This window comes from Balaenoptera ricei, chromosome 7 (genome assembly GCF_028023285.1).
Source record: "Balaenoptera ricei isolate mBalRic1 chromosome 7, mBalRic1.hap2, whole genome shotgun sequence".
Classification (NCBI taxonomy): domain Eukaryota; kingdom Metazoa; phylum Chordata; class Mammalia; order Artiodactyla; family Balaenopteridae; genus Balaenoptera; species Balaenoptera ricei.
The window spans coordinates 65484647-65499188 of record NC_082645.1 but is presented as its reverse complement, the minus strand read 5'-3'; the positions used below and the strand labels follow the sequence as shown (position 1 = coordinate 65499188).

Genomic DNA, 14542 nt, shown 5'->3' with positions numbered 1-14542 from the left:
ATGAGTGGTTTTGGTATTGTTTTATTTTTTTCCCAGCACATCTTAAAAATCACACATGGGCATTTGCTTATAGAACAGTACATTCTAGGAAAAGCAGTAAAAGGAGATCCAAACATACACTGAAAGCACAGTATATAGACTACGTGTTGAGCCCTTTGGAAAACAGTATGGCTCAGTCTGAATTGACAAAGCTATGCTGGACTCCCTTAAGAATTTTCCTTCCCACTACATATCCACTTTTAAGACTATTAATGTAAAGAGAAGAATTATTTGTATGCATTAGTTACAGCAGTATAATGGCTTACATACAAGTGCTTACCCACATGTAGTTCCCAAAAGATGACTACAGTACTGGCAGGAATATGCACTGCCTTAGAGGAAGACTCAGGATAAGATATTATTCAAGTCAAGTTGTATCAGAGCCAAAGTATTTCACAGGCTTAGCAAAAAGGGACAAAAATTAAGAAATATAACCTACACATATTTCTCAGAAGATTTATCATTGTTCAGAAACAGAAACATTCATTATTCTGAAGGCACCATCACACACAAAAAGGACTGACACCTAACATAAGGAACAGGAACCCACCCCCCTCCCCTCCTCCAGGCTCTGCTCCTCAGGGAGCTGTGTGAGCAAACACCCAAAACATGTAGTGGGTGTCTCCAGGACTGAGTATGCCACATCCACCAAGCCACACCTTAGGGCTACTAAGTTGGGACAGAAGGAATGAAAATGCAAGAAAGAAAGTACATGTAAATCCCACTGACCGAATAGGTATATGTGAGAGTACAGGTCCACCACACAATTAGTTAAATATGCTAGAATAGGTGATTGAAACCAACACTGTGGAAAGGATCTTCTGTGTTTCCACACACAACTACTTCATTCCTGACGTGTTCTTGAAGAGGAATAGCCTTGAACTGCTACACAAGCTCTGGCCTTAAAGACTTATCCTCTCCCACTCATTTTAAATAATGGCTATTTCATGAAAAAAAAAAAAAAATCCCAACAAGGCACTGTGAGCTTTTGGGGACATTCTTTAAATAGCTCAAAAAATAATTATTTAGAGAAACTTTATACCAGCACAAGCGTTTCATGCCCTTTTTGGATATGTGAACAAGATTGCTTTAGGGGTTAAACAACATGTTTCATAGGGTGCTTACAAAAAACACTGCCAACAATAAGATGCCTTAAAAACATGTATATATGCTGCTTAGAAATCCACACTAAAATACTTTTTTTCCTTCTCTCTCTTTCTCACTGATTTGGAAGTTCAGAGTCTTGGAAAAATGCTCCTAATGATACTTAATGTGTTATTTTTGTTCCTTGTGGAAAAAAAAAAGTATAAAATAATCTCCTTTGGGAACCAAAAAAGAAACCTTTTTTATGTTCACAGAACTAAAGTTACTTAATTCTGTGATGGTTCTTTGGCTTCCGTGGCCCTTACTCACGTTTGTTAAGGAATTCTTGTGGTTAGGAGAGCACAAGAGCGCTCATTCTTTGAGGATCTTCCAAGGTTCAAATGGGAATGCTTCAGGTTCACAGGAGACTACACACCTCCTAGGAATATAACATTGATTTAAAATAATTAGAGAGTAATAAAACCTAGCTAACAATATACTCATCTATAAATCCAAAAGGATTTAGTGATATTTAGGTTGCACTTGATCATGCTTCATCAATAAAATGATAAAAATTAATTTTGTTTTCAAATCAGAGGAAATACGAAGATGAAAAACTAAAACCGAAAGACAAACCCAGACGCAAACAGAAGAATGAACAGCTTCACACCCCCTATGAAGGAAAAAGTCTCTTAAACCCAGGTCCATTTTATTAATAATATAAGTTTCTATGATCTGTTGACATTACAGGTAGTTTTTACAGTTAAATTTCACACTAAAGACAAACACTGTTTGCTTTAGGGAGCAGAAAGCTGAGTAACTTACATCCTTCATGTTACACACTGTATTTCAATAGTTTAAAACAATCTTTTACACCTTCTGGATTTCCGCATCAATGTACTATATGAAATTAATGAGGACTAAATGTATATATTGACAGGTGGCTCATTTGGGAACGTGAAGCCTTGAGCAAAGGCAAGCTTTCATAAAGCCAAAGGTGATTCTGGATTCTTCAATCCTATCCTGGCACTTGCTATTTTCGGCTTTTCTCCCACCACGAGCTAAACCCTAATTAAAATCGAAATCGCCAAAGATTAACTGGTAACAAAAAGCTATTAAAGCTGTCCTTAACTCCTGTCTCAGTGCTTCTTAAAATGTAGATATGCTTTCCACAGAATTCCACCTTGGCTGCTTCAGGCACCAGCATGTGCAGTTTGTGCATCAATGCATAATAAATGTTTGTGTTCTACGTTTACATAGAATAGATGTTCAACCAAACTCAGCCCATTTGAACAGCCAAGGTTACAGACTTCAGCTTGGGACCACAGGGCTTCTCTGATCAGCTATAGTTAAGAAGTTGCAGCTATAAAAAAATATGACAATGGAAAACCTCTGAAGCCAACATGCAAAAGTCATTTTCAAAACTGCAAGCTAGGACTCAGCAGTCACTAAGAGAATATTCTGAAAAAGAGGTTTTCTTGCAACCATCTGTATCTGGTTTAATACACACACTGATGGAAGTTCATCCTTCACTGCATTTTTGTTTTCCAAAATACATCAACACAGCTATGTATACTAGAATGCTTCCAGCTTCATAAACAGCTTTTAAGTAATAGTACTGTAGTATGTAAGCATTTAGGAAGAAAACTCCCAATTCCTCAAGAGAGGAAAGAATTTAATCCTCTTTCTTTGTGGTAAAATGCTGGGCACAATAAACATGTGGCTTCTGCAATTCTTACTAAACTAAAAAAGCTCACGTTACTTAGCATAAGACTAATAAACTCACTTATACACTGTAAAGTGCACCAAACATTAAGGCAGCTGTTTCTCTAGGGGTCAGTAAAGCCTGTTCATACTGACTCTAGTATTCAATGCCATTTCTCACTAGCAGCAAGTTCCCATTCCCACTAAAATGTCAACCCAAATGTGACATCATCAAATAAAATATGAGAAATATGACTAATTTAAGAAAGACAAGTCGGTGTTATGCAGTACTGAAAACCAAATAGGCTACATAAATAAACTTATTCAAGCCTCACATAAATTCCCCTGGCTTTAATTTTTATGAAGTCATTTTCAGATATTTCAGAAACAGGAGGCAAGGTTTTAAGTGCTTCTGTGTATATTCAGGAACTCAGCTCTCCACAGACACTAAGTATATGCTGAGGCACCTCTCAGAGGTGGGCACGTGGAAGCAGGGAAAGCCTTTCTGATTTACTAAATCAGAGTGAAACAGTTCTGATGAGTGTTTATGTGTTTCAAAATGATCCCTGTAGAAATGATTCTAACTACAAAATGTAGTCATCACTACAAAATCAAGGTTGGAGAGTCATGCATGCATGGAAGAAAACAAACGCATAAATCACTAATTTCCATAAGGTTCATGTAGAATAGTGAACAATTTCAGGTGTTACATTTCCTAATTCTGAGGTTATTGAAATCTGAACTCCCTAGGAAAGAACGTTATAACAATCACGTGCAAAGGAATGGATCTGCTTATGAATCTGTAAGTTTTATTTTTAAAAAATTACTCAGAAACATGTATACACTCCAGTGAGATATTAGTATCGTATTAAATTTTACATTTTGATCACCAATTAGAGAAATTACTTTCATGAATAGATGCATTTCATAAAGCTGAGATTTTTATAATTCTAGAAGCAAGTGTAATTTCCTCATCAAGTATCCAACTATTTCAAATATCAAGGGCTTGAAGCAAAGATCTGCTGGAAATTTTACAATTAAAAATAAATCACCAATGAAGAGAGGCAGCTTCTAATAAATAAATATTTAGTTTTTGTTGTTAAACTAATGTTTCATTTTGATTTGCTTACAGATTTTAAGTTTATTAGTTTGAGGCCAATTTTATTTGTTAAAAATTATTTATCATTTTGAAGTCTTAAAAATATCATTTTGTGAATCAATTTTAGATTTTCTGGTTAAGGCTACTTCAGATATAAAAGGTATCAAACTGCCCAAAAATACTTTGGAGCTGTTGCTACACAGACAGACAGTGTGTCCTTTTAAAGGATAGTCTGCATTTTGACTCATATTAGCTGATCAAATATTAATTCTAAAAAAATTATCAAAAGTTAGGTATTGCATTACGAAAAGAATCTGTCTCAAAATGTGAACCATGAACCTTGACAGACAGTGATTCAAAGTAATCATTTCATTTATTTTAATATCCAGGTTTGAATGTAAAAATGTTTGCTAAATGTGGTTAATGTTCTCCCTATTGTTTAAGAAATATGATATTTCAAAATTTGATTATGGGATGTGTATTAATACATTATTATTTTTTTAATTTAGGTTAAACCAGTAATTCAAAAAAGGCATTAAACCATTGTTAAAAACTAAATTTTACTTTAGGAAAAGAAACTTTACTTTTATATGGAAATTTATCATGTTGTTTGGGTTAATTTTTTTTAAAAAGGTTTTTTGTCATTCAAACTGTTGAGGTTTTCAAATTCAGTAGCTGAATGATGACTGTTTCTTTAGCCAAAACAGTTCTTTGAACTAGAGACATTCCGTGTAAGAAGTCTTCCCTCTTCTGCTCCTGTTGTAGCTTCTTTTGCATCTCAGCAACAAGAACGTGAAATGAGAAACATTAGAACTCTAAGTTGAATAAAGACATTCCTTTCATGGTAAACCTGTTCTTCACCTACAATGAGTGATAAGTCAGCTTTTCTTATAAAACATATTATGAATGAATTAGGATATAACAATATGTTATCTCAGTGATACAAATACAACTCATACCTCAGCAGAAACAGAAACATGGAGAACAAAAACATGTCCCCTGACAGAATAAAGCATACTAATGATTTAAGGTTTTATAACTGCATACTAATTTCAAAGAAAAATGTAGGCCAAGCACCTTACAGAACTGAAGGCATCCTAAATAAGAGGTTGCCTATATTCTTTCATGGGTATTCTCCCTTAATGACCTATTCACACTAGAATGCACTCTTAAAAAAACATACATGTATATCACTCCTCAGTGGAATCCTTCCCTAGATAGCTGCTTCCCAGAAACGTTCTTTTAAAAAAGAGGCTAGAGAAACAATAGATGACACCAAAATCTGGCTTTGTTCCTAAGAAGAAGCATCAATACAAAACAGCTGGCAGCATCTTCTTCTGAAATTAACCACTGGCAGCCTTGTGCTGCCGGACTGAAATTTGAAATGACAACCAGTTGGCTGTAAACTGATACACCTACAATGAGAGAGATTTAGGAATACCATCTGTCAATCCATAGATGTAGAAACAAAACAAACTACAGAATGAAACAAACTTATTTTAAACCGACAAACAAAGGTAGCTGAAATAAAGTCCATGATGTATTTGATTACTGGTATAACCATAGTTAAAGACTTTAAAAAAGAAGTGACATTTTTCTTAACAACAGTAATGGATTTATAAAAGGTTTCTGTTTCCAAAGATGTTATTGGGGTCCACATATTCCTTGACAGACTTCAGCATCCCAAAGCCGACATCAGAGATACTTTCCTTTAGCCACTGCTTCCGTAACTTGCCCACTGGAAAAACAAAATCAAAAATGCTTCAATATACACTATGATGCTGAGAACCAATCAATCTTATGAACATGAATGAACAAACACTGTGTGATAAATGCTTTTATTCAAAAATGAGAAGTGTTTTGCTGTATTTGATTTATTGAGCCCACCAGACTATCAAGCTCATTAAGCTCAGTGTACTCCCAGGGGAGCCTGTGCTCCACAGTGTCTCCTTTCTCTGTAAACTGTAAAATGGAGATGAAGGGAGCCTGCACTGAGATTATGGCCCATTTTACAAATAACAAAATGAGAAAAACATGCATTTCAAAAGAACCCGCCTCCTGTCTTTACCAGAACATGCCAAAGTTTCAGAGAAAATAAAGTTAACTAAAGAAAACATATCCAGATGAATTTGCTGGGTATACTACAGCAAAAATTGACAAGCTATATATATCCATAAAATATTTTGAGAACAAAAGCTTTTAAAAAATTGAGAAAATCTGCACTTCGGGCTTAAGAAAAAAATTTGGTTATGAGCTTTCCATTTGCATTTTCTTTTCATATGACTTTAAAATAAATTTGCATGTTCAAATAATTGTTATTTTCTTCCTATTATTTTTCCAGAATTAGAGTTTTTTTAGGCACTAAATAAATCAAATACCTAAACCATCTTAAATTTAATTATCTGCTTTTATACACTGTATCATGTTCCCCTTCTTTGTTTCTAAGTCTTGCTAATTTATTCTGAGAATAACGAATATAATCGTTAGCAGCATAAATTATATTTTAAAAGGCATTCAATGAAAATGTAACCTTTTCTAAGCAGAACTTTTATAAGAAAGGATATGCACTAATCTATAAAAGAATTCTGAAATGTCAATTTGCTTTGGCATTAAAAAGCAAAGCAGGATGCTGATTCATCTATGGGAAAATGGATAAATCTTATTTACGGGTAGGATTATTTGTGGTTAGTACTTTTCAAATGTATTATTGTAATAATTGAATTCAAATGGTCATTTTCCACAAATGTTCATTAATGATCCAAAGTCATCAGCAGCGATTTAATTGGCCAACTAAAATGGGAAGCCTTCTTTCATTAAAGTATTCAGCCTGTCATTCTAAAATGCACTCTCATTTATCAGGCTTCAGTGATCCACCATAGCATCTGCCTTTTGGAAAACTTAAATACCATTTTAAGCTCAACTCAAACCGTCTTTTGTGTCCAGTACTCCAGGAAACCACCAGTTGTCATTAAAATAATAAATAGCATGACATTCTCAGAAAGCAAAATATTTCTGCTTGGCTTCTAGAAATATAAAAGCATTACTGGTATTAAGAAGAGGGAAAATGCTCTACAGCAGGAAAAAAAAATCTTAAATTCAAAAGAAAAATTCTGTTTAAAAGAGCTCTAAAACCAGAAGCCAAACAGTACAAACTGCTATTCATGCAATCTCTACCACCTAAAAGATGTTCTACCAGGTCCTCATACTATCTCCCTAAGGGACAACTCACCACAATGCCTCAGCCTTAGTTTTCTCATATGCAAAGGGATTAGAAGCTACAGAATCTTTTCACTCCAAATATCCTACGATTTTTGCACTTAGAAAAAGTTACAAATCAGTTGTTTCCAGATTTACTCCAAGGTATTAAAAGAAAAAAAAAAAACTACTCTCTGAATGGTAGAAGTGGCAATATTATAAGCTACCGACAGAGGCAACTCAAGAGAGTGGGATGAAAAGCAGCCAATGCCAGTCTCCACTGTTATCTGTAATATAGTTTCACTGAATGTGTCCTGTGGTTATGGATGTAATTGTCCTGAAAAGACTGCAAACAACTGCTCTGACAAGATGGAGCACATTAGAACCTCAGCAGGATGCCCAACAGCCAGCTCGTCTGCCTGGTTTCACACCTCTAGTAATAATCCAATTCCACAAGGAGCTGAACCATCCTCTGAGAAGCCACCCAACAGCCACTGCATATTTAATGAAGTCGCTCACCAAGCGCTGGAAAACAGAAGGTGCTTGAAGTGCATCATTAGTTCTGTCAGAAGGATAATTTACACATCTATCTTGTCAAATTTTCTATGGTTTATACTTTTACAATAATCAATCTAACATACATTTGATTAGTGAACTAGAAAGTTAAAAAAATAAAAGGCAGTACAGGCAGCATAGCTGTGGCCCCTCAAAAACATATCTGATAAAATAATTTAACCCCTGGATGGCCTGATGGCAGAGGTCTGTAAGCTTCTTCTGTTAGTGATAACAGAATTTGAACTGACGTCAGAAATCACAGTTTATGCAATTAAAGGGACTAGAAATCTTTTTGGATTTGCTTAACAATTTAAGTCAACTACATTACAGGATAAATGTACACATAGAAAAGAGACTTTAAGCAAAAATGCTTAATAAGCGTTTATAATATGAGATTATTGGAAATAGTCTTCATAAAATTCTAGAGAACCTTCTCTGGCTGCATCAGATGAATTGATAAATTAAAAAAACAACAATGAAACATCAAAGGCCCTAATCCCAAAGATGGGATCATATTTCAAAGTAGAAGACTTTTATTCTAGAGTTAAACAACAACAATAATAATGCCATTTGTACAATCTTTATTTGCACTGCTAGGCATTTTAGAAATTAGCTGATTATACTGATCTGGACATGTGTAACACATGTGTGTGCACAACTATATAGTAGCTGCTTACATATCTGTAGACTCATTTTCAGAAAAGGAAGCATGCCATCCTAAAGGAGAGAATGGATGAATGAAAACAGCAAATAACAGGTGGTCAAAGACTACTTCAACATTCCTTGTATGTACAGTTATCCATGAAAAGTCATGTGTGCCTTCATACCACATGAAGCTTACTCCTCTTTCCAGACCTGGATTATCTGATGTGGGATATTCATGACTACTGACTCAACTAAACTCCTGTGACTTCTGATCCTCTAGAAGTGTAAACTTAGCTTGAGAACCAACACTAGAGCTACAAAAAGCCAAATCCACCATTTCTGAAAATAAGAAAGAGACCCCGTATTCCATAATTCTCATTTTTTCTACATATTCAATGCTCAAAATACTTAAGCCAGGTATTTAAGAGTCTTAGATGTATTTTTAAAGGTACAAAAATCATAGGCCAGCCAAATACTAAACATTACAGAAAACTAATGGAGGAAATTCTTTGTCTGCTTAAATTAAAAGTGGAGCTCGCTTTTTTACAATTTAATTTCTTATACTGTATATACAGACAGAATAAAATAAGTATTTTGTGTTTTTTACATAATATACAGTACATTTAAAAATTATACTTTGGGGACTTCCCTGGTGGTCCAGTGGTTAAGACTTTGCCTTCCAACGCAGGGCGTGTGTGGTTTGATCCCTGGTTGGGCAACTAAGATCCCACGTGCCTTGCGGCCCAAAAGCCAAAACATAAAACAGAAGCAATAGTGTAACGAATTCAATAAAGACTTTAAAAATGGTCCATATCAAAAAAAAAATCTTAAAAAAAAAATATACTTCGGAACAGAGAAAATAGAAGCTTTTTGAAATCACAGGCTCAACAGTCCCCTTTGGATGCTAACAGCTCCAAGAAAGAATACATTTTGTGGGAAGATCAACAGCAAAGAATGAACAGACATGTATATAAGAGGGATGGGTAATGGGAGTCTTGTGTGTGGAAAATGTGAACATGTTGGCCAGCCTAGCCACCAAAAATTATCTGGAACTAATCTTTGTGGTCTAAGGGACTGAAGACTTAGCAGAAACTACCTAATAATCTCATCTTAAAAGGGACACATCTAGGGTCTGCTAGCCAGAGTTCTTTTTAGCTAAATTAAAAACTCTCTGAATTATGAATTTGATTACAAGGCTGAAAAGACTTATTATATACTTATTTAAAAAACAAATCATGGGCTTCCCTGGTGGCGCAGTGGTTAAGGATCCGCCTGCCAATGCAGGGGACATGGATTCGAGCCCTGGTCTGGGAAGATCCCACATGCCATGGAGCAGCTAAGCCTGTGCACCACAACTACTGAGGCTGCGCTCTAGAGCCCATGCTCCGCAACAAGAGAAGCCACTGCAATGAGAAGCCTGCGCACCGCAATGAAGAATAGCCCCTGCTCACTGCGACTAGAGAAAGCCCGCACGCAACAACGAAGACCCAACTCAGCCACAAATAAAAATAAATAAAATGAATTTATAAAAAAAATTAAAAACAAATTATGAAATGGGCTGTACGTTTAGAAGATTACTGAAGCTGAAGCTCAGAAGGAGAATTTAGCCAAAGTTAAAAGCACCTAACCATTATTAAAATAACAGTATTTTGAAAGTTCTACTTTGGGCCTCCTGAATACCTTTTTAAGACTATTCTACAGGTCAGATTTAAAAAAGAAAATCTAGATTTAGCTTCTTGTATGAGTGATCTGAGCACTGACTTTGTATTTCAAGATTTAATTAATCCAACTAAACTACTGGTGGATTATCTAAGGAACTAGCGCTACAGGGACACCAACCTCTTGTCAGATGAGGTTCTGGCCCCATGCAACTTGATCTGAACTGAAGAGAACAGAGAAGGACAATGGACAATTTCCACTCTTTCTGGTATCTGGTGATCTGACTATGATGATGTTTCTTTGGGAGGGAGTGGCGTGGGGTAGAGCGTTCAACCTGAAAAGAGGATTTAGTTGTCCATCTGTTTGTGCTATAAGGCACTTGTGTGTGGGGTAGAGCATTCAACCTGCAAAGAGGATTTACTTGTCCGTCGGTTTGTGCTATAAGGCATCTGTGTGTGTGTGTCTGGCTTTAGTGGAGGTACATGCTGAAGCCAACAGGTTTCCAGCTGAGGGATGCGAATATCCAGCTTTTAAAGACACATGAGATGGGACTATGACTATCGAGGAGTCTAATTTAATGCTTAGTGGATACTTAAAGTCACGTTTGATTTATTAAGTCGTCTGATGTATTTTCCACTACTAATGAAACTTCTGACATCAAGATGAAAGATTCATAGATAATTAAAATCTGGTATTATAAGATTTTTCTCTTATTAAACATTTTTAAATGTCAGTTTTCTTTATGTTAAGGTTTTATCTGTGCAGTTTATATAGCAGCTCTAAGATCTTACAGATCCTTGAATAGGTCTTTAGAGATTATGAAACAGAAAAAAAAGCCTGAATTATCAAGATAATAACAGATCACAAGAGCTGGATTCAATCTGTCTTCAGAACACAATCAAGTGCTAATTCTGCTATACATCCCCAAAAGATGGCTTGACACGCTCAAAGTTTAAACCAAGTGGCAATTAATGCCTATACGACAGAGCTGAAAGCAAGTAAACAGGCCAAATAACATGAAATAGATAAGGACAGAAAAGGACAGTAAACATCATATGCTCCTGAAGACTAGGGCCATGTTTTATTCATTTTTGTAGTCCTGTTGCATAATATAGTGTATGGCACAGAGTAAGAATTCAAAAAATGTTAGTTAAAAAATAAATGTTGAACCAGTTATCTATAAGCCATTTTAGATAAGATGTAGGGATGCAAATATCCAGGGAAAGGCAATCTGGGTTTCCTTAATTTCCTTTGGTTTTATCTGCCTTGCATTCCCTATATTCTGACATTATTTCTTGGATATACTCAGAGCTATTCTATATTAGCTAAGATAGGAGAAGGTACGTCACAGAACCTAACTCTCTTTTCCTTCAAATCTCTAGGAGTCTTTGGACTATATCAATAGCTCTCAACAGAGGCAATTCTGCACCCTAAGGGACACTAAGCAATGTCTAGAGAAGTTTTTGGTTGTCATAACTGGGGCTATGTTACCAGCATCTAGTGGGCAGAGACCAGGGATGCTGCTAAACATACTAGAATGCACAGGACGGCCCCCACACAAAGAATCTAGTCAAAAATGTCAACAGTGGGGCTTCCCTGGTGGCGCAGTGGTTGAGAATCTGCCTGCTAATGCAGGGGACACGGGTTCGAGCCCTGGTCTGGGAAGATCCCACATGCCACGGAGCAACTGGGCCCGTGAGCCACAACTACTGAGCCTGCGCATCTGGAGCTTGTGCTCCGCAACAAGAGAGGCCGCGATAGTGAGAGGCCCGCGCACCGCGATGAAGAGTGGCCCCCGCTTGCCGCAACTAGAGAAAGCCCTTGCACAGAAACGAAGACCCAACACAGCCAAAAATAAATAAATAAATAAATAAATAAATAATAAAAATAAAGGAATTCCTTTAAAAAAAAAAAAAAGTCTTAAAAATGTCAACAGTGACAAGACCAAGAAATCTCGGGCTATATGCTTCCAAAGGTCTGTCTCCTAGGAGCCCAAACAATTTCCATAAAAGCAACATATCTTCACTGCTACAACCAACTAGATTAGCAGCGAATGGCTTTTACTATAGCAAGGTGACCTTGTTCTAAATTTGAGGCTACTGACCAAACTGAAAGAAATTCTGGAAAAAGTGGTAGACAGAAGTTATACTCTGAGAAAACGTACTATTAATGACAAATGCTAGTTTATTTCAGAACGTAACTCCTAAAGACTTGAATCTAATGTCTACTGAAAAAAACTTTTAAGCCATATTTTTGGGCCATTTTCCCAGCCAATGTGTAAAAATATATATGAAATAAAGCTTCACAGCACTGTCCGGTAGAACTTCCTGTGTCGACAGAAATGTTCTGTATCTGCAGTATTTAACACAGTAGCCCCTAGCCACATGTGGATATCAAGCACTTGAAAGGTGGCTACTGCAAATGAGGAAATAAATTTTTATTTCATTTTAATTAATTTAAATTTAAATAGCCACAAGTACCCTAGTGGTTTCTGTGTTAGACAACAAAGACAGAACATTAAAAATTAACTTTACCTAAAGTTACTTTTAACAGATCTTACACTTGAAAATATCTATTAGGATTAACTGTCTGCTAATCACCTGAAACTGACTATAAAAAGTTAATTATTCTGTAACAATATAATAATGTAGTAGAGGTATTCTGAGACTAACATCTAGTACTTAGAAGAATCTTGGTCATAAAATTGCTAGGGAGAAAAAGTTCTCTTTAGAGGTCCAAAGAGAAGTGGTATTATCCAAGCCACCTATTCTCTCCTAGTGGCTGAGAAAATACACCTGAAGCTGGAAGTTACTACAGGAATATACAGCACAAGGTAAGAGATGGCAAACACAACGTTGTCCCTGCCCTTTGTCTGGGACTGGGCATCTGTAATTGCAAGGGTAGGAAGGCGCAGGGATCAATACATTCTTACAACAGATTTTCTGTCAGCTCTCAAGTCTGTTCATCCTATGACATAGCTGAAATAGTTAAATGTTCAATTACATCATGGATTAAATTGGATTTTACAGTCTGGTCTTAGAATCTCACTATTTACAACATTGCTTCAGTGGAAAAATATTATAATCAACTTTAAGTTTTGTGAGAAAAAGCCAATCACAAAGAAGAAACTGAAAGAAAAAAAGTTAAGAGTAAAACAAACTTTCTGCTATCTTATGGTAATCTGATAAAGATTCAATATTGGAAAGGCTATACTCATCTGGTAGCTATCAAAAGACCAAAATCACAACCAGCATATTGACACTGATATAGTCAAGATACAGAACATTTCCATCCCCCAAGGATCCTTGTGTTGCCTATTTATAGTCATCCCCGCCCCACACCCAACTCCTGGAAACCACCAATCTGTTCTCTATTTCTCTAATTTTGTCATTTCAAAAATGTTATAGAAATACTATCACACAGAATGCAACCTTTCAGAATTGGTTTTTTTTCACTCAGCATAATTTCCTGGAGATTCATCCAAGTTGTTACATGCGTTAATGGTTCGTTTCCCCTTACTGCTGAGTCGTATTCCATGGTATAGACGTACCACAGTGTGTTTAGCCATTTAATGGTTGAAGGACATCTGAGCTGACTCCAGTTTGGGACTACTATGAGTAAATCTGCTCTGAATATACATATACAGGTTTATGTTTTCAATTCTCTGGTATAAATGCCCAAGAGTATAATTGTTGGGTTGAATGGTAGTTACATGTTTGATTTTATAAGAAACTGCCAACTGTTTTTACAGAATGACTGTACCATGTTATGTTCCAACCAGTAATGTATGATTGATCTAATTTCTCTACATCCTTGCCAGCATTTGACACTGCCACTATTTTTTTATTTTAGCTTTCTGATAGGTGTATAGTGGTTTCTCTTGTGGTTTTAATTTGCATTTCCCTAATGGTTATTGATGTTGAACATCTTTTCATGTAATTATTTGTCATTTGTATATCCTCTTCAGTGAAATGATTCTTCATGTCTTTTGCCCATTTTCTAATTGAATTGTTTGTATTTTACTATTGAGTTTTGAGAGTTCTTTATATATTATAGATATAGGTCTTTTATTGGATATGTGGTTTGCACATATTTTCTCTTACTCTGTAGCCTAACTTTTCATCCTCTTAACAGAGTCTTTCATAGAGCAAACATTTTTAATTTTGATGAGATCCAATTTATCAGTTTTTCCTGTAATGGATTGTACTTTTGGGGAACAGTCTGAGAACTCTTTGCCCAACTCCAGATCTTGAATATTTTCTCTTGTTTTTGTTCTGAAAGTTTTATTATTTTATGTTTTACGTTTAAGTATATTATCTGTGTTGAGTTAATTTTGGCGTAAGGTGTGAGGTTCAGATCAAGATTCTTTTTTTTTTTTTTTTAACCTATCAATGTCCAATTGTTCCAGCACCATTTGGTGAAAAAGCTATATACTTCCTCCACTGGACTGCTTTATACCTTTGTCAAAATTGGTTGGACATATTCGTGTGGGTCTATTCCTGAGCTCTCTATTCTGTTCCATTGATCAATATGTCACTCCTCCAATACCACACAGTCTTGATG

General features: G+C 35.8%; 1 protein-coding gene across 2 annotated transcripts in view; it reads right to left on the bottom strand.

Annotated features, from left to right (window-relative positions):
- Window positions 1-5: 5 nt before the first annotated feature.
- AGPS (alkylglycerone phosphate synthase) overlaps window positions 6-14542 on the bottom strand; it is a 142511-nt gene continuing 127974 nt past the window's right edge. For both annotated transcript variants that reach the window (XM_059928160.1, XM_059928161.1), the window contains one exon: window positions 6-5663. In XM_059928160.1, the coding sequence (XP_059784143.1) occupies window positions 5542-5663 (122 nt within the window). In that variant the 3' untranslated portion in view covers window positions 6-5541. The remainder of the gene's footprint in view (window positions 5664-14542) is intronic.